This window comes from Adiantum capillus-veneris, chromosome 3, assembly GCF_014529385.1.
Source record: "Adiantum capillus-veneris isolate H3 chromosome 3, ASM1452938v2, whole genome shotgun sequence".
NCBI lineage: Eukaryota > Viridiplantae > Streptophyta > Polypodiopsida > Polypodiales > Pteridaceae > Adiantum > Adiantum capillus-veneris.
In genome coordinates, this window is record NC_140933.1 from 13,816,538 (window position 1) to 13,841,131 (window position 24,594).

The 24,594-nt window shown below is 38.9% G+C and overlaps 1 protein-coding gene across 1 annotated transcript; it reads right to left on the bottom strand.

Moving 5' to 3' along the window:
• Positions 1 to 2,051: 2,051 nt before the first annotated feature.
• LOC147460530 (uncharacterized) lies at positions 2,052 to 23,467 on the bottom strand. Its single transcript, XM_086498826.1, has 3 exons — positions 22,097 to 23,467; positions 21,028 to 21,165; positions 2,052 to 2,899 (listed from the first exon to the last, which is right to left on the bottom strand). The coding sequence occupies exons 1-3, from the start codon at positions 23,092 to 23,094 to the stop codon at positions 2,188 to 2,190; spliced, it is 1,848 nt and encodes a 615-aa protein (XP_086354952.1). The 5' UTR covers positions 23,095 to 23,467; the 3' UTR covers positions 2,052 to 2,187.
• Between the last annotated feature and the right edge of the window lie 1,127 nt (positions 23,468 to 24,594).

Below are 24,594 nucleotides of genomic sequence, written 5' to 3' on the forward strand. Positions count from 1 at the left end.
CTACTCTTTGGTGTGTGGTGCCTTTTTTTACAACTACAATGAAATCAAATTCCAAAAGAATGATGAACCATCTCACTATTCTCCCTGTGTTGCATGGCTTGTTGACCAAGTAAAATAAATCTTGGTGGTCCACAAAGAACACAAATTTGTTGGCTAATGGGTAGTGTCTATACTTTTTAATGGCATAGATCATCCCTAATCCTTCTCTTTCGGTGGTTGTATAGTTTTTCTCTGCCACATTCAATTGTCTACTAGCATAAGAATGGGAAAATCAAATTTTTTGTCTCCTGGTTGAGCTAATATACACTCAAAAGTAGATAATCGCCGATTCTTTACTTATGGTAAATTTTGGCATATTTTTTATCATTTGAGCATACTTCAATACAATTACATAGTTGAGAACTACTTGTACCCAACATGTATCCAATTCAATATATAAATTTTCACCCAATTAAGGATTATAGCTCTCATATTGAGTAGTGACAATGTATGTCAGTTCAAATCTATGATGGTGTAAAATGCAAGACTTCAAGGATCTTTATATACCTAGTACACTAGTACAGGGAATTTGACCTTTGACTATCAACTTGTTATTTAAATATCCTCATCTTCTAATTAAATCAACTTCCGCCCTTTTATGGACCAATGGTTTCCTCGCAATGAGTACGACTCTCCAAAGTTTCAAATGTCATGGCTTCGTACCTTTGTTTTCGGTGAAGGGTTTAAATATTTTTAGAATTGATTACCGTATTAAGAATCATGCTCGGCCCAGAAAAAAGACCTTTGACTTTGTAACCTTAGGTTAATTTACAAAGAGATTATTATACCCGACACTCACATACACTCGATTTTCGTAGTCAAGATGCCAAAGTTAGAAGAGGTTTTACTATATACAATGAAGCTCGTCGGTTTTTTTTTCATTTTCCTGGTGGCCCATCGTGAAAACTATGAAGCCCGGCGGGACCGCAGGGAAAATTCATATAGCCAACGAGGTTGCCAGCTCTATTGGTTTTTGCAGGTCACCATCAAAATCAAGTTAACAATTAATGTGATCACGTCTTTTTCATATGTAATTACTTGCGTTATTAATGTGATCACACGATGAAATCCCTAATTTAGTTGCATAATCCAAAATTGACCTTCTTGCTCTAGCATTTTTATGTATTAGCATTGTTAATAGGAATTAGCACAATCACATGGATTACTTTAGGGTAAATAATATATAATTGAAACATGCAACAATCCTAACAAAAATGGTGGCACTTGATAAATATAATGAAGGAGCTTGATCCCTACCTGCCTCAAAGAAAAATGGCATCACTTACTTTTTTCTATGAGATTGAGCCAAGGGAAAAAGCATGCAATGGTGGAAATCAATTTTTGTTATCATAGAGCATAGCATGGAAATGGAGGCATTATGGTCTTTTTACAAAATCTGATAAAATTTGTTAGCGCTTGCATTTTAGATTGTACTCTAAGAAAGCTATCCATTGGTATATAACATAATGGCTACTCAATATAGCTTTGCATATAAAACATGGCAACATATTTTTATATCAAGTGTCCATGGCTCGTCCATGGACACCAGCTGTGTAGAGACCATTACATGCTTTCACACCCAAGTGCTTTGACACAAACAAAGTTAAACTATTTTACCTATGTTCTCAATACAGACTAAGAAAATGATGATGAATTGTTATATAGGCTGAGTTAATTAGTCTTGATTGGCTTTTGATTACAAAGGGCTTAAGAAGTACACATTGTGAGTTTAGTCATGTGTACAAATGTGATAATGAACTCATGATTAGTATAATAGTGAAAGTATCTAGAGTTAAATGGTGATTGCAAAAATTTACATTAGGCATAAGTCAACGATTTTGACGGTCACCACCTTTGCCCTTCAAAGTTTAGAGACTCTACATAATTTGGGCTAATTTAATGTATTTTCTGAAAGGTAGCTCACATCGTTATCCATAGAAACGGGAAAAATGCCCAAAAAATGGGTAAAATGCCTGTGAAAAATGAACTCTGATTGAAAGAGACTTCAAGAAGTTTGCTTTTTTACTGAAGATAACCATATCAATGAGTACGTTAGTAGGAAAAATGGGATTTGTGTTTAACACGTACTTACAATGTTGTAATGGTGCGGACAAGCTGGGAATGCAAATGACCTAAGAAAGGAGAGGATCATGGCCAATAGTAAAGATCAAAGGGGTCGATATTGATGTGGGTGCTAATTATAGGGATGCTCCCGGTATCATGATGGGCTGCACTAGAGGATGGTGTTACTGCGGAGGACTGATTATGATGTTCACATTGGGCGCCTGGCCAAGCCGAGTTCTTTCCAAACAAATCAGGAAGCTCTCCTAGCTGGGCAAAAAAATCATCATCTGCTTTGCTGGATGATCTCGACTTGAGGCTGCCAAAAGGATACTGCAATAAGCCGCTGCTGCAGCTTACAGTAGCTGACGTCGGCGTGGTTGGAAATAAGCCCACATGATCGTCATCTTCAATAACCGTACTGTCCTGCAACTGCGCCTGCTCCTGCTGCTGCTGCTCCTCGACTTTCCGACGATCACTATCGCTTATCATAACCTCCTCGTTGCTTATATCATTCAAGTTGCCTTCCGACGATATGGGCTCGCAGCTTTCTTCACTCGTAGCATCGGTGCGATCCACAGTATTGCTGATATGAGCGTCGTTGATCTGCGTATCATCAGTGTTGATCTGCTTATCATCGCCTTCGGACTCGTCAAGGGCAGGTTTAGGGGGCTCTGTGGGGGCAGGGTGGCTGTGCTCCACGGTATAGGTGATGATAATCATCATGGGATCGGACGGGTTGCGCTCCACTTGCTTCCTGGCTGTGCAGCCCTTCACACTGCTGCACTTGTAATAGCTCCTGCATACAAAGTAAGTGGTTACAAGTGAGCAACAAGTTATTTCAACGTTCAAAATGGCTTTCCAATTATGTTTTACATAAAACTTAACATTTTTAAAAGTTGATATATGTTAACAAAATATTAAAATGTGATATATGTAAAAATTGAATCTATGTGCAAAGCGAATAATCCTCCCTCTCTCTCTCTCTCTCTCTCTCTCTCTCTCTCTCTCTCTCTCTAGAAAAGATAGTCTATATATATTGTTTATATTACATCGTCTCTTACAACTACTGCATAATCGTCATAATGGAGTAATTATCCCTATGCTTACCCAAAGTTGTGGCATCTTCCAACAACCTGCATAAAATTGGAGGCACAGGCAAGCTATTCTTAGAGTATACTTTCTTTGTTTCTTGAGACCATATGAATGCAAGGAACCAAATTTTGAAGGGCAAAAACCATGCAAAGAGACCAAGCATCTCACATGTGCGTCTATGTAGTCCATTACATTTGTCTGTTACATTTGTCACAAAGCCCATTAGACATGTTCTTTCTCCCAATGGGAAGAGTACCAATCCAAATTCTCAACAAGAAGACCTTATGCTTCAAAGTGCAAGGGAGTCTCCATAGGTTCTTCAATCCTTAAGTCCACCACTATTGGGATTTATCAAGTTTCCACATCATGTTACATCTTTCCATGTACATGTGCTTCAAGGAAGAGAATTTACTAGTTTTGGAAGTCGAGCAGTTGGCTAAGGTCGATGGCAATGCTCAATCCCAAAACCAGTCATGCAGATTTTGATTACAAGTAATTCAAGGGAGAATGCATGTGCACACAATTGGTGCCAGGCAATCCGTAATCCATTATCAAGTTTGAATATCCTCTTGGCAACTAGCTAGGAAAGCAATAAGCTGGCTGTTAGAGTCCAAAACTTGTTAATTGAGTTGATGCCTCTTTGACCAATAGTATGGCTCCCCCCCCCCCCCGAAAAAATTTGTAGGTGGTTTCCTAAATACAAAACTCCAAAAAATGTTTTCACTACCCACAGAGTTGCCAGTGTATCTAGTCCTTCCTACCCAAACCATTTTGAACAAGTATATTTTCATGAGCAGCAAGTAGTTGTGCAGTTTAGGAGTGCATTTTAAATGGTGTTGCAGTGAACAATTTTTCCCAAATTGCCATGTCCCAAGTCCCATGAAAGTATACCACAGCTTGGTTCAACATTCGTCACAGGATTTCAACCCATAAGATATCTGATATGAGCATGTCCATAAGTAGAATGGGTCTTCTAGCATGTGTACGCACTTTCAGATTTAAAATCCTTAATCCTCCTTCATGAACATGCATTTCAATATATTTCCATGCAATCCATGCCGAGGTATTTTCTCCCCCCCCCCCCCCCCCACCCCCCCCCCCCCCCCCCCCCCCCCCCCCCCCCCCAAAAAAAAAAAACAAAACAAAAAAAAATGGCATATTTGAAAGTTGCAGCAAACCAATCCAGCAATGGAAGAAAATATATCAAATATGGCATCAAAATGGAGTGCACTCCTAGCAGTGCCAAGAAGCCACCTTCACATGGGCCCTTTCCAAGATCCACATCACCTTTTGTTTTTAAGTAATCTCCACACCCATTGGATAGCCAAGGGGTGTGGCCCTTGGCAAGTTGTTTACCTCTCTAGACCACATTGTGAAAGTTATGAGATATTGATGAGATAGAATTCAGTCAGATATAAGTCCAAACGGCCAACAGCTAATGAGTATAACCCCAAGTATCCCATACGTTTCATGATGCTTACAGTTTTAGCTTGTAGAAAGTTGATTGTGTTGTCAACAAAGCCTAATCCCCACATTTGTTTCCTCTATACAAAAAGACCATTGATGGACCCTGTTGAGCTTGATGTTGCAAAAACATAAAAAGGGGGTGTGTGGCCACAAAAAACATAAGGGGGTTCAAATGACACCCTTGTTTAATAGATCAAGGAATTTTTATTGGTCTTGATAACCTTCCATTCATCAAGATTGTGGAGATTGCACCTTCCCTTAGCAAATATATATACTTAGACATTCTAGGTCATCCAAAGCCCATCTTGGTCAAGACTGCAAAGATAAAGTCTCATAATATAATATCAAACTCCTTTGCAAAATCTAGCTAAAGCAAGATTAGTTTCTAATTTGTCATCCTTGCATGATCCATCCCCAACATGACTGTCAAAACATCATCATATATGGATCTTCTTCTAATAAACCCTGATTTGGCAATACATGCATGCTTTGTTACGTAAGGACTAATTCAAATATAAATTGCATTAGCAAGGATTCCATCATTATTATTGGCCTCCAATGAGCCACAAAAGAACATAAGATGTGTTTAGGGATCAATTTTACGGTGCCATGTTTCAAGCTAGAATCCATACATTGAGTGAGCCAGATAAAATTGATAAGTTTTGATCAAGTTCCTCACCATAGGCTAAGACAAACTCTATGGACGTGCCACATATGTCAGGAGTTTTTTCACTAAGAAACTTTTCAAGAGTCCATTTCAATACGATGCCTCAAATAATTGCTCCATCCTTGTAGCATTTGCTTCCTCAATGTGTAGATCCACAGCTCACAACAATAGATCCATAGCATGTATTCTTTCATTACATGCATCTAGTTTTCTATCGCTTATGGCCTCATAGTATTGCACAAAGTGTTGCAACATGTCCACAAAGTGAGTGATAATGCACCCATCTTTTAAATAATCTTTACCAGACTGTCCCTTGTATGCCTCTTTCTCAATTGTGCAAAAAAGGCTTTAGAAGTACCATGACTATTTTTCAACTCCTTTTGTCCATATAGAATCTTAGCTTTGTTTACCAAATTTTCATCATAGTCCTTAACAACTTGTCTTGGTTTAGCTAGCTCTTGCAATTGCATCTAGGAAATATATTTAACATCGTGTAGTTGTGCCCCCTTAATACATTGGATTGCATCCCTAACAGTTGCTTGATTTAATCTTGTCACATGTTTCCCTACATACTTTATGCAATCAGCTTGCATGCCTTAACAAAAGGAATTCCAAGACAAAGAGGTTGAGCATATCTATCTTGTACATTAATGATCATCTCAAAGAAAAATTTCTTAAAAACTTCATTATATATTAGATTGTTATTGACCATAAGAGGCATGAGAAAGCCAATATTCTTCATATCAGCAAGAGTATAACAATCAAAAAATGTCAATACAAGGGAGAAATGATAAAAAAGAGACATTTCTAGATCTATATACATACCAGCAACTCCTAGGAGCCACTCTTCTACAAAAAAATTAAATCTATCAAGTCAATACCATGAGGCAGTGTAGGTGCTAGAATAAAAATAGAAACCTTGAGATTTTTGGTAGATAGAAGCTAGGAGTTTGTGACCATCAATTTTGCATTCATACTCTCTTACCTTGGTCTCTCAGCCTTTGAAATGATAGTTGCAAAAGAAGTGGTCTCATCCTTATTATCGACCATATCAAAATTCCTTCCAAAGGATCCTTTAAGGAACTTTGAGTTCAACAAGCCATTGCCACAGTTCTATTCTACAATTAGGATTATTTTTGACATATACATTGACTGTGTAGAGAGGGCCCCATTGTGATTGAATGAGGAAAACTCTGCATTGTCTTTAGAGTGATCTAAAAGTCACTAAGGAGTAAGGAAGCTTTGAATGCATGTAAGAGCTCCATAATAATTACCCTATTGTTCTCCATATAAGTATTCATTTCCCTTATAATTCATAAGACCAAAAAATTGTTGATGCAACTTGTGTACCTAAATCATGTGAACTGCATCCACATCTAAAGCCAACAGCCACTTGTTGAAGCTTGTGGGGTTATTCAACCCCCTAGCATTCTTTCATTGAGGGGTAGTGTGAACTATCTAAGTATCCTCATACATAAGGGGAATTTTATTTGCAATAGCGACAGGATCACTATATATAGACAAGGTGTAGATATAGTGACTATATATCTACAGAATCAAGTGCTATACAAGGCCATAGCAAGATCATTATATATAGCCAAGGGCAATACATCTACTCCAATCATAGTCCTAGTAGAGAAACATATCCAACAAGATAAGATTCTTTTTAAGGCTGATTTGTTATTGTCTTTGGACCAAAACAAAGTGGAATAATTGCTTAAGAGCATGAAACCACCCAAAGTTTTTGGTGAGAAGAAGGACGATAACAAAGACACCATGGAGAATTTCCTCAACCCAATAAATGGGGGGATGCTCATAGATTATGTTGTATTCCTGATAACTTTCCCTCATAGTGGGGATATTTGACCTCAGAAGAAGCTAGTTGTTCAGTTCCATGTATTAAGGGTGCATGCCTTCATTCGGACTTTAAAATCATCAATATCATCAAGATAGCCATTTCTAGAGATTGCAAACATGATTTTAGTGTGTTCACCAACTTTTATAGGTTCAAATCAAGTGGTATCACACGTAGGGACACACGAGGGAATTTATATACATGATTCAATTGAAGGTATGCATTAAAAATATTTTTTTATAATCTCAATTATTAACCTCGCCTGAAATTTTTAATTATCCTAAATTTGTACATTGGCCTAGGTGTCTAGACATATCTTGTACTAAAAAATTAAGTCTAAAAATGCTAACCATTGCCCAACAAGATTAAACAATATCAATAGGAGATTGGTGAGCACTCTTTGATTTTTAAATCATGCAAGCTATTGACTATTTGATCATGCAGGAACCATGTCAAGCACTAGAAGGGAACTCCAAAAAAGATGACTCTAAAAGAGAGAATGGCCAAGATGGAAGCAAATCAGCTAGAGGATAAAAGGATCCAAAAAGTTTCTAATTGTTGGATTGACAAAAAGAAACTTTGAGTGGCATCCACAATAGTTTTCCGAGGGAAATTCAAAGATGCCCCAAGGCACACCTGTAGAAGTGCCAAGCATGCCTAAGGAGATGGTCGTCCCGAATTTTGTATCACCTAGAATCTATCAAAAACAATGGAAGTCAAGAGTTTTTGAAGGGGAGCACATGAACTATCACCAACCGTAACAAAAGATGGCATGGATAAGCTTTAATTTTAAATGAAATCTAGTCAAGAAAGAGAATCTAAACCGCACCAATGGTTTAGCTAAAGAGAGAAAGAGGGTATTAAAGGAGGAACGAATGAAGAAATTCAAAGATGTGGCTCAAGATATGAGAAGAACTAAAGAGAAAAGATTCAAAAAATATGAGTAAAAACAATTGGCGAAGCAAGTAGACAATGATGCAAAAAGAAGGGCTGATGAACAAACAAGAAAGGTGAACAAATACACACTAGGGGAATGTTGGGGTCTCAAAAAGACCCTCTAAGGAAATCCATGTCATCACGGTGGTATCCAATATTTTTTTTGCAAATGAGCTGCTCCAAACTTGTAGGGGTTGGAGATCTAGATTTAACTCGTCAATATTCTAGTGATAGGTGGGTGGTAGCATGGAAGATTCTATTTTGACCAAAAATCTTCCATGTAGCAACCACCTCCCAGCTGTTGAGTTCAAGCCCTCGTTTAGTTATTTTGGTGTCAGCCCGTGGGAAACACCCCTAAGGCATGCAGTTTAGAGTGAGTTATTTGTAGAACTTTGCATGGCAAGTTCACCCTTTATATGTAAAGAGGCTTTTAATCATAATACAATTACAACGTGTTAATTTTTGAAGCCTATCGATCTTTGCTCTCTCTCTCGCTCATTCTACCTGCACACTCTCCATGGCTTGCATCCAGTACCACCCACCTTAGCTGCACCCATCATACCAGAGTGGTAAGACCTCCCAAAATACCGTCTTTTGTTCTCAACTCTTTTTTTGTTCTACTTCTCATGAGGTTATTGGGTACACCTTAAACCCAAGGTTTGGCAGTGAACCAAAAACTCCACTCATTGGTAGCTAACTTTTTACTGACCTAGCACCAGGTTATGGATACACCAAAATCCTTGGTTGTGAGAGAACCTAAAACTTCTAGTTGACGAGTACACAAAAATTGAAAGTGGCATGTCTAGTTCGGGATTGAGGGGGGGATTGTTGGGTTCAAGCCCTCGTTTAGTTATTTTGGTGTCAGTCCGTGGGAAACACCCCTAAAGCATGCAGTTCAGAGTCAGTTATTTGTAGAACTTTGCATGGCAAGTTCACCCTTTATATGTAAAGAGGCTTTTAATCATAATACAATAGCGTGTTGATTTTTGAGGCCTATCGATATCTGCTCTCTCTCTCTCTCTCTCTCTCTCTCTCTCTCTCTCTCTCTCTCTCTCTCTCTCTCTCTCTCTCTCTCTCTCTCTCTCTCTCTCTCTCTCTCTCTCTCTTTGCTTGCACACTCTCCATGGCCTGCATTAGGTACCACCCACCTTAGCTGCACCCATCACTAGCTACAAGCCCTATTTTTCCAATATATCATCAGATAGCTCCTGATGATTAGAATCTAAATCTCTAACCTCTCAAAAGTTTGAAGCTCTTGTGAAAAAATTTCATTGGATGCCCAATTTCAAGGGGAGGTGATGAATGGATTTTCTTAGAGATCCCTTTTGAGACCCCAAAATTCCCCTAATGGCAGCAATTGGAAAAGCAAAGATGAGCAACATCAACTGTAACAGAAAACTTGTAGGAAAGTGAATAGGAACAAGGAAGAAGAGGATCAATGGAGAGCTTAAGAACAATGTGAGACTGCATTTTGGCCACCTTCCCCTCCTCAATCACAATCTCAAGCACAGGGGGAAGAATAAACGATAGACAAAATGTGTTACCATATACATGTGGTAGTGATGTGTGTGAACACACTTAGGACCGCCGCAGCATGTAAACCTCACTAGGAAGTTTTTTCCCAAGTGCATTGTATATACAACCATCACTCTAGGGCTATCTATCTTTCCATTGCACACTAAGTAATACACTCTCTATTGTGTGCCTTGAGCTTCCTTCATCTTCTCCAAGTTGTGTGTGTAATCCTAATTCCAACAATTGGTATCAGAGTAGGTTGCCTCCTCCCGAGCTTAGTCGCCAGCAGCTCCAACACATGCCTGCTCACTTTCTTCAATTTCTATGAGCTTAGACTCATTTTGGGCTCAGATTTTTGATTGGGCTCATTTCGGTCTTCGTTTCCACTATAAGCAGTATTGTGCGCATGCTATTTTTTCATTTTGTGTGGAAATTTTATCGATGTCATTTTCTGTATAACGGGTCCATTATAGTCTCCTACGGTTTGTGCTATATAGCACATGTTGTTCTTGCTTTTTTTCTCCTCTTTTCGGACAGTTTTCACATCAGGTGCAACATTTACCATGGCTGACAACAACATAGATGTGTTCAAGATGTTTGCTACTAAGGATAGATTGAATGGAGACAACCTATACCCTATGTAGCTTATATGATGCAACATGTTCTAGTGCCAAAGGTCATTTGGAACATTGTGCAGGGCATTGATGTACGTCCTGGTTCTGAGGATGTACGCGATGTTGAGGATGTTGCAGGTTTTGTTGGCAAGATTGCTACTGCCAGAGCTGTTTTGCCTATGGTTGAGCAAGCTCGTTGGGATGTAAATTATGTGCACGCTCATGCATTGTGATTGCATTTTTGTGCACTATTACTCCTCATATTCATTCACAACAAAATCTGCAAAACAGGCTAGCGATATTCTAGCTGGTCTTTATGCAAGCCGCAATGAGGCTAAAATTATATTGCTATGTAAAGAGCTGGAGTCGAAGTTATGCATGAGAAAGATGAAATGGACACTTTCCTTGCTGGTGTCAAGGATATAAATGAGTAACTTATTTCTACAGGTGAAGTCATTTCAGACAATTTTGTTGTGCAGACTGTTCTTGATGTTTTGCCAGATTTTACCAGACTTTTGCTAGTACTTGGAGACTTATAATCCAAGAAAATCCATAAGTTGTTAAGCTTGATGAATTATGCACATTGTTGTTGCACGAGTCACTTTCCCAAAAAACAGGACTAGACAGCGTGCAGTTGAGCAGGCCTTTATTGTTGCTCAAAGAAAAGGTGGTAATAGCAATGTAGCCACTTCTCATGGTTCTTTTGCGAGTGGTAAATCACATGTTCCTAATGCTTATGTGCGCAGAAATTCGTCTGGGAATTTCGATGATAAGGGAAAAAAGAAGATGCATTGCCATTATTGTAAATCTAATGATCACTTGATCAAGCAGTGTCCAAAATTGAAGGCAAAAGAGACTAAGAAGAAAGAGGTTGGATCAAGTACAGGATCCCAATACAAGTGAAGCTATTATTGAGTCTTCTGTGAAAGGAAATTGTGATGTTGATGTTGATGCAGAATGGGTTTTTAGTGCAAAGTGCACTTATGATCCTTTTGTCCATGATGCATACATGTCACTTGCTGTAGATTCACATGTGTGGTATTTTGACATTGGTGCTACAAAGCACATTACCTCACATCGTGACTTGTTTTCCTCTCTCAACAAGGATGTACCTCATGGAAATTCAGTCAACAATGCCTCTTATCCGATTAAGAGAGTTGGAAAGATTGTGCTAACTGCTGCGAATGGCAGTTCCTTCACAAATTTTGATGCATTGTATATACCTAGGATCAAGAAGAATCTTTTGTCTATATCTGCACTTGCTAGACTTGGTCTTGTAGTCAAATTTGTGGATGACAAATATATAGTACATGATCTCAGTTTTGGTGATGAAATTGTTGCATCTTGCATTTTATGTCATGAGTTGTATAAGCTCACTTTGTATAACAAGTGTGGGAAAAAAATTTCAAATGTTGTCGTGGATTCAAAGGCTATTTCAGATGCAAAACTTTGTCATACACATTTTGGGCATCTGAATTTTGTCCGTTTACTGTGTTTGTAGAAATCCGATGTGATTGCTTCTTTGCCACTTCTTGAAGCACCAGTCAAACATGTTTGTGAATGCTATATTTTGGGTAAGATGCAACGTTTGAAGTTTCCAAAGGATGGTTCAATCAGCTAGGGCCACATGCAGGTTGCAGCTTGTGTGCATGGTGATGTTTGTGGACCCATGCAAACTCCGTCCTTTCGAAATTACCTTTACTTTGTAACTTTCATTGATGATTACTACATGCATGCATGGGTGTATCCGCTTAAAGCAAATTCTGAAGCGTTTATGTGCTTCAAACAAATTCTTGCTATAGTTGAAAATGTCTCAAAATGTACTATGGGCACCCTCCGTTCCGATCGAGGGGGGGAGTATACGTCTCATGATATCAGTGTATTTTTTGCTAGTCATGGGATAAAACACCATTGTACAATGACATATACACCTTAGAAAAATGGCGTTGTTGAGAGGAAAAAGAGTTCACTTACGGAAAGGACACGATGTATGGTCAAAAGTCAAGCTTTTTTGCATTTGTTTTGACTTGAGGCTATCATATGTGCCACTTATGTACTTAACATGTGTCCTACAAAATCTTTACAGCCTATGACTCCATATGAAGCATGGCATAATAGAAAGCCTTCTATAGAGTACATGCGTGTTTTTGGCTATTTGGCATATGCTTTGGCGCCACAAACACAACACAAAATATTAGATGATAAGGTTGTCAAATGTATTTTGTTGGTTATAGTGTTGAAAGCAAAGGTTACATATTGTATCATCCGCAAACAATAAGTATCTTGGTCTCACGAGATGTTGTGTTTGTCAAAGATTCTGTTCAGCCCTTGCTGTCATGTACTAGAGAAAGTAATGTAAGCTCACAAAACATTTATGACACTTTGTTGCCTCTTTTCAGTGGCAGAAGTTTCAATGTAAATTCCAATGAGGCAAATGTACAGTCTATGGGGGGTTTTGAAAATGTTACAAATCAGCCTATTACTGGTGCAGATGTACATGATATACTTGATGAGGAAAGGGTTGAGGTTGAGCAGGCTAGAGGTATGCCAAAATGGTTGGTGCATACTTTGCGTAACAATGAATTGGATGCACCTTACACTCGTTCAGGTTCTCAATATGCATCTTATGCATCAGATTGTTATGCTTTGGTTGTGTCTAGCTTATGTGATGTTGAGGAACCTATGTCTTTTGATGAAGCACAAAGTTGAAAAAATTGGATGGTTGCCATGCAATCTGAATATGATGCACTTATAGAAAATGACACATGGACTTTATGTGATTTTCCTCTTGGCAAAAAGGCCATGATTGGTAGAAAGTGAGTTTACAAGTTGAAACCCAAGCCGGATGGTGAGATTGATCGCTATAAGGCTCGCCTTGTTGCAAAGGGTTATGCATAGTAAAAAGACATAGATTATGAAAAGACTTTTGCTCCCACTTGTTGTATAACTACTATGCGTTTTCTATGGGCATTGGCAGCTCATTTTGATTAGATGTACATCAGCCAGACATTGTTACTACTTTCTTGAATGGTGACATGTTTGAGGAAGTTTATGTAATGCAGCCTTGCGGTTTTGTCAAGAAAGAACAAGAGGATAAAGTCTGCAAATGTAAGAAATCTTTGTATGGGTTGAAGCAATCTCCTCGTCTTTGGTATAAGAGGGTTGACATTCATTTGGTCAAACAAGGATTTCGTAATAGTCCAACTAAAAGCACATTGTATGTAAAGCGTGAAGGTGATGTACTTCTCATTGTCTTTCTCTATGTGGATGATTTGTTGATCATTGGTCCGAATGAGGCACATATTGCTGAATTTAAGAGTGATTTGAATGAAACTTTAAAGATGAAAGATTTGAGGATATTGTATCATTACTTGGGCATACACTATAAGCAGTCTGATGCTGGTATTGCCTTGTGTCAGACCAGTTACATACAAACATTGTTATGTAAGTTTGGACTTGAGGATTTCAAACCTATTGCCACTCCAATGGAAACGCATTTGAAATTGATTCGTCATGATGCTAGTGATCCTGCTGATGTCACTCTTTACCAAATTGGCTACCTTATTTATGTATGTAGTACGAGATCCGATATTTAGTTTGCAGTCTCACAGGTCAGCAGATTCATGCATAGCCCAGGGTCTTAGCATTGGTAGGCTATCAAGAGTATTTTTTGCTACTTTAGTAGCACTTTACATCTTGGCTTGTTTTATCCCAAGAAGGGATCATTGCTACCAGATTTACATGCTTTTACGGACTCAAATTAGGCTGATTTTTTGACACACAAGTATCCAAAAGTGGTTTTTGTTTCATGCTTGGAAACTCATGCATATCATGGTTGAGCAAGAAGCATCCTACTATGGTCACTTCCAGTTGTGAGACTGAGTACAAGACAGAGAAGTTCGAAGCTTTCCATAGAGCTTTGGGCTTACTCCTCTTTGTGGACTGATCATGTCCTTGGGACATATCACTTCCCTATACTCTTATGTGCCAGCTCTCGTTCACCCATCACTCCCAAGGGGGGATATGTTACCATGTACATGTGATAGTGATGTGTGTGAACACACTAAGGACCTTTAAGATATCAATTCGTCTAGAAATTTTGGTGAGAAGGATAGTCTTCGCAGCTACGACTGAGTGTGTATGGCTCGGATGCCTTATGGGTGATTTGGGTGTTGGACAGGACACTGTCAACACTATCTACACTGACAGTCAGAGCACATTGGTAGTTTTGAGGAACCCAGTATTTCATGCTCTCACAAAGCACATTGAGGTGCATTACCACTATGTCAGGGAGAGGCTCTCAGTAGGAGAGATCAGTTTGTCTTATGTGCCAAAATAGGACAACCTTGCAAATATTTTCACAAAGGCATTTCCTCGTGAGAAGTTTGAAGCTTTCCGCAAATATTTGGGCTTATTCCCCATTGTGGACTAATCATGTCCTCAGGGCATGGCACTTCCCTATACTCTATGTGCCATCTCTCGTTCATTGCATCACTCCTAGGAGAGATTTGTTACCATATACATGTGGTAGTGATGTATGTGAACACACTTAGGACTACCGGGGTATTTCTTTCCCTCACTAGGAGGTTTTTTTCCCCGTGCATTGTATATATGCCCATCACTCTAGGGCTATCTATCTTTCTATTTCACACTAAGTAATACACTCTCTCTTGTGTGCCTTGAGCTTCCCTCATCTTCTCCAAGCTATGTGTGTTTCTCTGCAGCCCTAATTCCAATAGAATGGAGGACCAGGCATCTCCCCCACCACTTTCACCACCGACAATCTACAAAGAGAAAAAACCATGAACATTGAAAAGACTCAACAAATTGACACGGTTAGAGATAATTGAGGAGAATCCTCCTCCCAGTACACAAAAATGGTATCCCCTATAGCAACCCCAGAACCAAGAAATCTACCTCAAGAAGATGATATATGGGCCTATGTATTGAGTGTAAAGACTTTTATTAACAAATTGTTGTGGGAAGCACATTGGAGAAAGTTTAGGTCAGCAACCATTAATGTTCATGTCAATGCCATAGAGCAAGAGCATCTCAATGAGCATGTTAGAAGCTATGAGCTTGACATTATACCCAGGGGGTACGCCTTTTATGTATGTAGGTATTACAGATTTACAAGAGGAGACTTTTTACCCAAATTTTGACAAAATTTGTAAAAGAGGTAGTTTTACTGCAATTTACAAAATGTGTAGAGAGCCTTTCTTATTAGTCTATGATCACACGTGAGAGAGAGAGAGAGAGAGAGAGAGAGAGAGAGAGAGAGAGAGAGAGAGAGAGAGAGAGAGAGAGAGAGAGAGAAGTTCTCAAGGGAGATACAAAGTATACAAGACTGAATCAATCATGAAGAGGAGGAGATCAAAGATATGAAAAGTGTGATTGGTATGATAATGATAGAAATAGAAGAGCAAGATGCACAATTCTTAAAATTACAAGATTCCTCGAACCAACCTACATTATACGGCTACAAATTGCAATTGTAATTGATTATCACAAACACATAAATCTTGCTCAATAACAATTTTAAAATGTTAATTAATAGCTGAAGAGAAGTAGCAAAGAGCTAACTAGAGGAAATTTCAATTAAGTTTTAAAGATGGACATATTTGAGTCTCTTGCATCTCTTAGTGTCACATTTGAGGATGATGACAAGGTGGAAGCGTGCTTACATAGTTTAGGACCATTAAAGAAGCATTTCTAGTCCTTTATTCATACTCAAGAGAACATTTCGAGTTTTATGGATATTGTTTCTTTGTTGAGAAGAAAATTGGTGAAGAATGATCTTCACAAGGTGTAGGTAATTCTAAGTAAATTTTTCCAACAATAATAGAGGTAGAGACAGAGCATGTGGTGCAGGTCAAGGAGGTGGTTGTGGCTGTGGAAACTAAAATAGTGGAACCATACTTTATTCATACTCAAGAGAACATTTTGAGTTTTATGGATATTGTTTCTTTGTTGAGAAGAACATTGGTGAAGAATGATCTTCACAAGGTGTAGGTAATTCTAAGTAGATTTTTCCAACAATAATAGAGGTAGAGATAGAGCATGTGGTGCAAGTCAAGGAGGTGGTTGTGGCTGTGGAAACCAAAATAGTGGAACCAATAGATGTGTGATAATCAAAGCCAAATACAAGTGGAAAAGGAAATATGTGAGGTAAGGGGGGTCAAAGAGGTTGAAGTTTTTTTGGTAAAAATAATGTGCATAATAATGCCAAGGGATGTTGGATATGTAGCAATCAAGACCACTACAAGCACTTGTGACTATTCACAAAGAAGGCAAAAAAACAATTATGCATTTATATCGGCAGTGGTGTGGTACCTACATAATTGTATGCAACATACAAAGAACACTATGTTTGCAAATGTATCAAATTGTGGTGATAATGTATTATATGCATATTTGAGTGTACCAAATCACAAGAGCAGCCATGGTGAATGGTTAAGGGACAAAAAAAAATTGGACAATCCTAGTTATTTTGATTCTAGGGATAATATAGTTCATCCTATTGGCATACATGGAATGCACCATTGTCCTTGACAAATGGAAGGGTGATGGATTTGGCTAATGTATTGCATGTACACAACATTACAAAGAACTTGGAGTCTAATGGACAAATAGTTCAGCAAGGTTTGCAAGTAAGGTTCAATTTTAATTGCATTTTTGTGAAGAATACAAGAATAATGAAAGGATCATTGCATATGATAAAAAGGTGGGTAGAGTTCTCACTCTTGATGTAGATATACTTGAGATGAAAGCTACCATGTTTGCACAAGGTTCAATATTTGTTGCAAACATACACATTTGGCATAACTAGCATGTTGGACATAAACATATGCAAAGATTTAAACGTATGCAAAGTCAAGATCTTATGATATATTTTTCATCAATTCCATTTAAGACCATTAAAATGCATAAGGTGAAAATTAGGTAAAGGCATCATTTCCACATGACAAACATGAGCAAAATTGTGTTGGAGATAGTGTATTCGGATGTGTGATGTCTTGTGGACTGCATCCATGGGCCGATGCATGCTTTTTGTTACCTTCATCAATGACCATTATACAAGGAAGGTATGGGTTTACTTTGTGAAGGATAAAAGTGAGGTGTTTAGTCACTTCCAAAATTTTCAAGGTTATGGTTGAAAATAAGACATGAAAACATTGAGGCTTCAATAGGGGAGCGTACTTCTCCAAGAAATTTTGCCGAATGTATCAAGAAAAGAGATAAAAAAGGTTGATGATACCCTAAGGATGCTAATTTAAGTACAATTCATGATGTTGGTGATTCAAGTAGCTCGAAACAAGTTCTTCATAATGAATTCAATATAACCTCTTTGAAGACTCCGAGTGCAAGAAGAATGTAGATAGAAAATAGAACACCTAGCACTAATACCATTCAATAAAAATCAAGGAGAGTAAGAAATCATGTATAGAGTTATGCCAGTTATGTGGCTCACCATTGTGCATGTATGGTGAAGATTGTGTAGGATGTAGAGCCTACTTGTTTTGAGGACATTGTAGGACATCCAATATGGATGAGGGGATAGCTTCCCTTGATGTTAATGAGATAGGGGATTTTGGTGCCAATATCAAAAGGAACTAGATGTAAATGGGTCTACAAACTACAACACAATATCAAAAGGAACTAGATGTAAATGGGTCTACAAACTACAACACAATGTAAATGGCTCAATGAGCAAGTACAAAGCTAAATTGGTAGCAAAGGGCTATGCATAGAGTATGGCATTGAATATGAGGAGACCTCCAACGTCCCCATGGCCAAGAAGCATACTGCATGTACAATTATTTCAATGTGTGCTCCAAGCAATTTAGGTTTTGCATCAAATAGATGTGAAGAATACAATTTTTCATCGTGACTTGCAAGAAGAGGTGTATATGGAATAGTGACAAGTATATGAGGATATGAGACATCCCGATTATGTATGTAAACCAAGAAAATCACTTTTTGGGCCAAACCAAGCACCAAATCTTAGCATGAGACAATTATTGTCTATTTATGTTGCATGATATGTTATTTGAAAATTGTTTTATACATGAATAATGGGCATATTATATGCGGACTCATATAATTCGCTCATATTATTCGATGACACGTCAGCTTTTTGTAAACATTTGTAAATTTAATACATATCCTTTTTTTCTTCTTTGAAAGTATCAAGAGTAGTAATTAGATGTTTGACTCTAAGCCTACATATATAAAAAATAGAAAAGAGCTCAAGCTCTCTCTAATGGTGAAGATTTCATCATAATCTTTCTCTATTTTTGTGAAGTGTTTAGAATGAGCCTACATATATTAAAAATAGTGATGGATCATATGGATCACTCCTTCTATGTGTGGGAGAATGAAGCAGGTATTGTGATCATATCCATCTATGTGGATGGCTTGATGGATGGTGGAAATTATGAAGCTAAAGTTGAGCATGTAAATAGCCTCTTAAAGAAGAAGTTTTTCAAGAAGGATATGGAAGAGCTATGTTATTTTTTGGGGATTGAGATTATACGCACAAAGTAGGGTATATGGTTGTCACATAGGCAATATGCATTGGATATGATGTCAAAGTACAATATGGTTGATTGTAAGCCTATTGATATGCCCTTGGATCAAAAGTTGAAGATACAAGTTGAATTATGTGATGCGGTTGACAATGCCACTATGTATAGGAAGATTGTGAATATCTTCATTGACTTGGAAATCTCAAGGCTAGATTTGAGTTCGACATTGGGCTCAAGAGCCAGTTTATGCATCTTCCCATGGAGTGACATTTGGATGCGGTGAGTGCCTTGGATTATGCACCCTTTCATGAGGCTAACATGCAGATGCATCTCTATGGTTACATAGATGCAGATTGGGATGGTAGCCTATTTGATCGGTGTTCTACCATCAGGTTTATGTTTTCACTTGAGAGCACTGCTATTACATAGAGCCACGCTAACAAAAAGAAACATGTAATTAATTTTTCAATTACGGAGGCTACGTGTAGAGGTCCAGGGTGCTACGATGGTTGGATGTTATGTAGCATGGGTGCTTGAGATTCTACTTGAAGAGTTGGGCATATAGGTTCAAAAGCCTATTGCCATAGACTATGACAAACTCATCAATATATAGTTGGCCTAGAACCCGGTGTTCCATGTGATGATGAAGCACATTGAGGTGCACCATTTCATCAAAGATAGGGTCTTTCTCTGAGGGGATCACTCACAAGTTATGTAATACATCATGTGAGTTCAATAATAAGGACATTCTAACCATAATTTTTCACATTTTTCAAATACAAAATGGTATCCATGAATGAGGGGCTACATAGGTTCAATAGAAAAAAGTGAAATTTGGTTTATGAGAATCTACAAGTAAGGGAGTTTAAATTATGCCTTGAATGCACATGATATGGAAATTTTATGTAGAGTACACTCCTTGAGGGTTCTTGGTGAGTGGTATGAACCTTATTATGTGAGGATAGATGAACAGGTTGCAGAAATCTTCATGAAGGCCCTAGGAGTAGAGAAGCTGAGGCAAATTTGAGCTATGGTTGGAGAACAACTGATGGCATTGAGCTTGGGGGCTATTGAGATATCAATCTCAACACATATATGGTACACCTGGATGACTTCTTGCCTATAGTTATCACTGGAATCATGTAGCAAACAAGAGGATCGTTGTTGGTGGTACTACGTCTAGACTTCATCAACATGGTCTATCTACCGAGAGTGATAGAGACTAGTTTTGCGCACTCCACTATTAATTAAAGTAAACCTAGAAGTACCTTCAGCTCTTCTTTCAAAGTGCCCTTGGACTCATAGAGGCCTCTTCATGGTGACTCATGTTGATTTCAAAGAAGTTGGAGATGGTGTATCCCTTCTCATTAGGACCAATTTGGATGAAAAAAGGGTTGTGAAGGATCTAAAAAGGGGCAACCTAAAAAAGACCATGAAGATCTTACCAAAACTATTCAACATGGATACTCATTGGATAGAGCTCATCAAGCACCACCCATGGACCATTTGAGCACTAAATTTGGAGTTCATATGCAAAAGTTATGTCTAAAATAGTGCAAAATATTCCAAAAGCAAGTGAAGGAGATCTTGACACGTATACAAAAGTGCCATACTTTTGGAAATGTGGCTCCTCCCTGACCCTTAGATCAAGAATAGAGAAACCCTAAACAGCCCTTAGTTCAACCAAATTGGCCCTAATGATGTCGATTTTGGCGTAGTTGCAGATCAGCAGCAACATATGGATAGCTATGCGTAGTGGCTCTATCTTTATATTAGCTGGAATCTTTGCAAATATCATTGTGCTCCACAACCTACCCTTGTAGGTGCATACCAATCAAAAAGTCTCTAGGCAGTATGAACTCGCACAAAATTGTCTAGTGCATACCAATCAAAAAGTCTCTAGGTAAGTATTGAACTCGCACAAAACTATCTTTAAATATGAGATAACCAACTCGCCCAATGGGTTTCATTGACTAGTATGTACCCCTTTTATTATATCAAAAAGCACTCGGCACGCTATCGCCTCCCCTCTTTCCCTCACAACATCTGCCAAGATTTGGCTCGAAAAGGTTTTCTCATAATCATGACTACATACTAGTTACTTTTTCATTAACAAAGCCTCCCAAATTGTCACAATTTGCATGTAGATTTACAACCATGACTTAAATGTTTTGCAAGTACACCATTTAGTTTGAGACATATTGAGAGCTACAAGGGAAACCAAATAGAATTATAAGAAGAAGAAGAGACCTGGGATAAGGCGAGTTCTTGATGGGTTTCTGGCCGTACTTCCGCCACGCCCACGAATCCGACGGCAGACACTCCCCCGTGGGTCGCTCCACGCCCCCCGTCGCTGGTACACACACCACCCTCTTCTGTTGCAATTTTCTGCACCAATTATGTTCCCATTATATTTTGGCTAAAATCCTCAATAATCAATCAAATGTTATATAATTAGGTCAAAATATTAGAAGGCACTGCTACTACTGCACATGATGTGGTGGCATTAAAAGAATAAAAATAATATTGGAATCTTCCTTTATATGATGGGCAAGCTATTAATGCAAAGCAAACCTTAAACCTTTAATTAAGTTTACAAAGCTTGTAATTTTTTATTTTTTTTTTCCTTTCCAACAAAGCAGTGAAAATTATATCAAAGTTACAACCGTGAACCATGGCACACATGAAATCCATGCCTGAGACCATATGCTAGCCAGGGAGACTCTCCCTTTACAAAACACTACAAAAAGCTGCCTTGATACCAGACATAGTGTACTGCCGATCATGAACATACCTACAGCTTGTAATTTTGGCAGTGGCTGATTCTTTAATGGCAGTTACAACTCCACGTGCATGCACTTGCTATATTTAAAGGTTACAATCCCAAAGTCGTGTGAACTGCCAGTAGTGACCAATGGACATGATCAATCATCATGTCCCTTCATCAATCAAGGAGGTAAAGCATACCTCCCTATTGCCATGCGGTATTATTTAATGTATTCCTAACAAGGGTTAATTACCAACCAGTCAAGCAAATATGACAGTCCTGCGCTTTTATGTAAAAAAAAATAATAATCGTATGTATGGATGCTTCCAAAACCTCAGCTCAATTCTGCTGCAAAAATGGTACTGTTATTGATATATATATTGGAAAACCATGCAATAGTAATGTTATGCTTATGTCAATAGCTATACAAGAAAAATGAAGCACAGCATTAGCAGCCCTAGATCGATGTATGGAAGCGACAAATTGCAAGGCCCATACGGCAATATTTCATCCTGGTTAAGATTGAGAATTGCAGAAAAGACCAATATGCACCTTCTTTTTGGTGCTGTCTGGGCCTTCCCTCGAACAGCCATGCCAAGTGCGGCGCCCTCCGTGCCAGCAGAGACGTTGCTGCAGGGTGCGAGGGGATTCGAGCTAGTTGGTCTGGTCTCGTTGATTGCGTTTCCCTTACAAGATCGATGAGAAACGGGCATGTCTTGCGAGGAGAATGAAGGAAAGTTGGAGAAATCCAGGAGGTGATAATCTGCTGGAGTTGAGGTAGATGGCATACGGGCAGGTTCGTGGTCAGAATCTGCACCACTTCTTGCATGATCATTGCTATATGCCTCTTCTTTTAAGGACTCCATGTCCACAAGGCTATGCAAGAAAGATCCATTAGAGGCAAAAGGGTAACCGCTCACACTCGACCTCTGCGTCAAGATTGGTGCAAAGCTATCCACACCCACACCGAGCTCAGACTTGAGGACATCTCCGCCGCTGCTTGACAACATCTGGCCAGCTTGAGAAGAGAATGGCCCATTTGTAAAAAAATTTGTGGATACATTAAGCTCCGCAGGTGTTGTCGCATTCTCATGCTGGATTGGCTTTTGGGTATTCTTAGATTGCCCTGTAGAATGCACGCTTTGGTGACGATCGCTGCCGCCAGGAATTTCAAAAAATTGCAGCTGGTCATCGTAGATCTGATTGAAACCATAGTCAAAAGTTTGTTTCCCGGGCAGATGATCTAATCCTGAATTGCAGTTCGTCGGATCGATGTTCATGTTTCCTGCGTTGAAAGTAGAAAGGCTAGGAGAGCTTAAGGGAGTAGCTGGCCTGTAGCTAGCACTAAAGTGATTAATTGCTGGCTTATGGTCACCCATCATTAAAGAGGACGAACTGATGATGAGAGGGGGCTGAATAAGGGTATAATTAGGGATAAGAGGGCTATGGTTGTCTACAGTTTGCAAGTTGTGTATGTAATTCAGTGGCAGAAGGGTATGAGAGACAGGGCCATGTGAAGATTGTTGAACGTGCTGATCAGATACATCCATCTAACCAGCTTGCGGGCAATTGACAATAGCTATGGACACACGGAAAATATTTCGAAAGGCGAAGAAGTCTCTAAAGAGACTAATCAGAAACTACTTGAAGCTGTGGCATCTTCTTGCAGAATCCTATACTCTAACACAAGGCATTAATTAAGAACTTGTGGGCGTGTAGAATTGGAATTCATCCCAACAATGTCTGATAATGAGGGTGGCAGATTAAGGCTCTTAATTATGATGCTAAGCTGATTGATTAAGGTGCCTTAATGGTGGTCTCTCAATGAATCAGAGTACTAACTGGCCCATTTGCAATACCATATTGGCTACTCTCATAAACTGTTGAATGAAGGTGGGGGGCGGCTAGCATAATAAAGAGGTAACTTACAATTAGAATTATTACATAAAAGCCTGAGCAGAACAAGCTACGAGGGGAACAAAAAGTGGAAAAGCATAAGATGGCGCTTTTATAATCTTGAGAGGCTCAATGCAAATGCTCATTTAGGTTTCTGGTTTTTTTTTTTTTTGGGTTGGGGGGGGGGGGGGGGGGGGGGGGGTGTTCCTCTTGTGTGACTGAGAGAGAGAGAGAGAGAGAGAGAGAGAGAGAGAGAGAGAGAGGAGAAGGAGAAGAGGCCCCGCTAGTGAGAGAATTATTTCAACCAATGAGGAGCATGAGCCTATAAAAGAGAGATCGTGGCAAAGGTCAGGCCCAGGCACGATTCCCTCACGAAACTACAAATGGCACTCTTCCCTCAATATATGACTCATGACGACTCCTCCTCCTCCCTCTCTTTCACACACCCCCACATGATGCAGACCACCACCCCTCTCTCTCTCTCTCTCTCTCTCTCTCTCTCTCTCTCTCATTTGCAACTGGATGTGAGGCAAGTGGACATGGAGTGGGGCAGCCTAGCCTACTACTATCCTTGTTTCATATTTTACTTCTTTTGGTTCTCTTCCAATTTGGATTATCCATTTACACCTCTTTTTTCTACCACTCATGGTAGTTTTGGACCATGAATTTTGGCTCTCTCTTAGACTTGAAGAATAAGGCAGTTAGGCACATTTGACTTTTGCATGTAAAGCATTGAAATAATGAAGGCTTTCTTTGGTACTCTAGTTCCCAAATGAGTGCTTTCATTTCATAGCCTCATATTGGTCCTTCCATTAATTTCCTTTTGAAGACAACAATGAAATATAGTGAAAAAAGAAAGGAAGAGAGTACACAAGGTCTTCTATAAGAGGGGGGAGGCCATACCCAAAGAAAAAGGGGGAAAGCTACACAATTCAAACAACATGAAGAGCTAGATGAAGAGATAAAAGCCTCTTACCAGATCAGTAGGCTTGAGATATAGGCATAGATCTCCATTTCTGTGATGGGTACATATTTTGTAACTAATCCTAAATTGATTTACATAAGGAAATTAGTGAGAGAGATATCAAGCTGAAACTAATGGATATGAAGGGGTGAAATGATAAGGATCCAAAAAGCACCCCATTTGTTAATTT

Bases quoted from the DNA above. Each gene is read 5' to 3' on its own strand.
- LOC147460530 (XM_086498826.1), bottom strand. From the start codon at position 23,094: ATGGATGTATCTGATCAGCACGTTCAACAATCTTCACATGGCCCTGTC. The intron at 21,166-22,096 runs GTGCATATTGGT...TAATTGGTGCAG, and splicing joins CAGACAGCACCAAAAAGAAG to AAAATTGCAACAGAAGAGGG. The intron at 2,900-21,027 runs GTCTCTTCTTCT...CTTTGTATGCAG, and splicing joins AAGAACTCGCCTTATCCCAG to GAGCTATTACAAGTGCAGCA.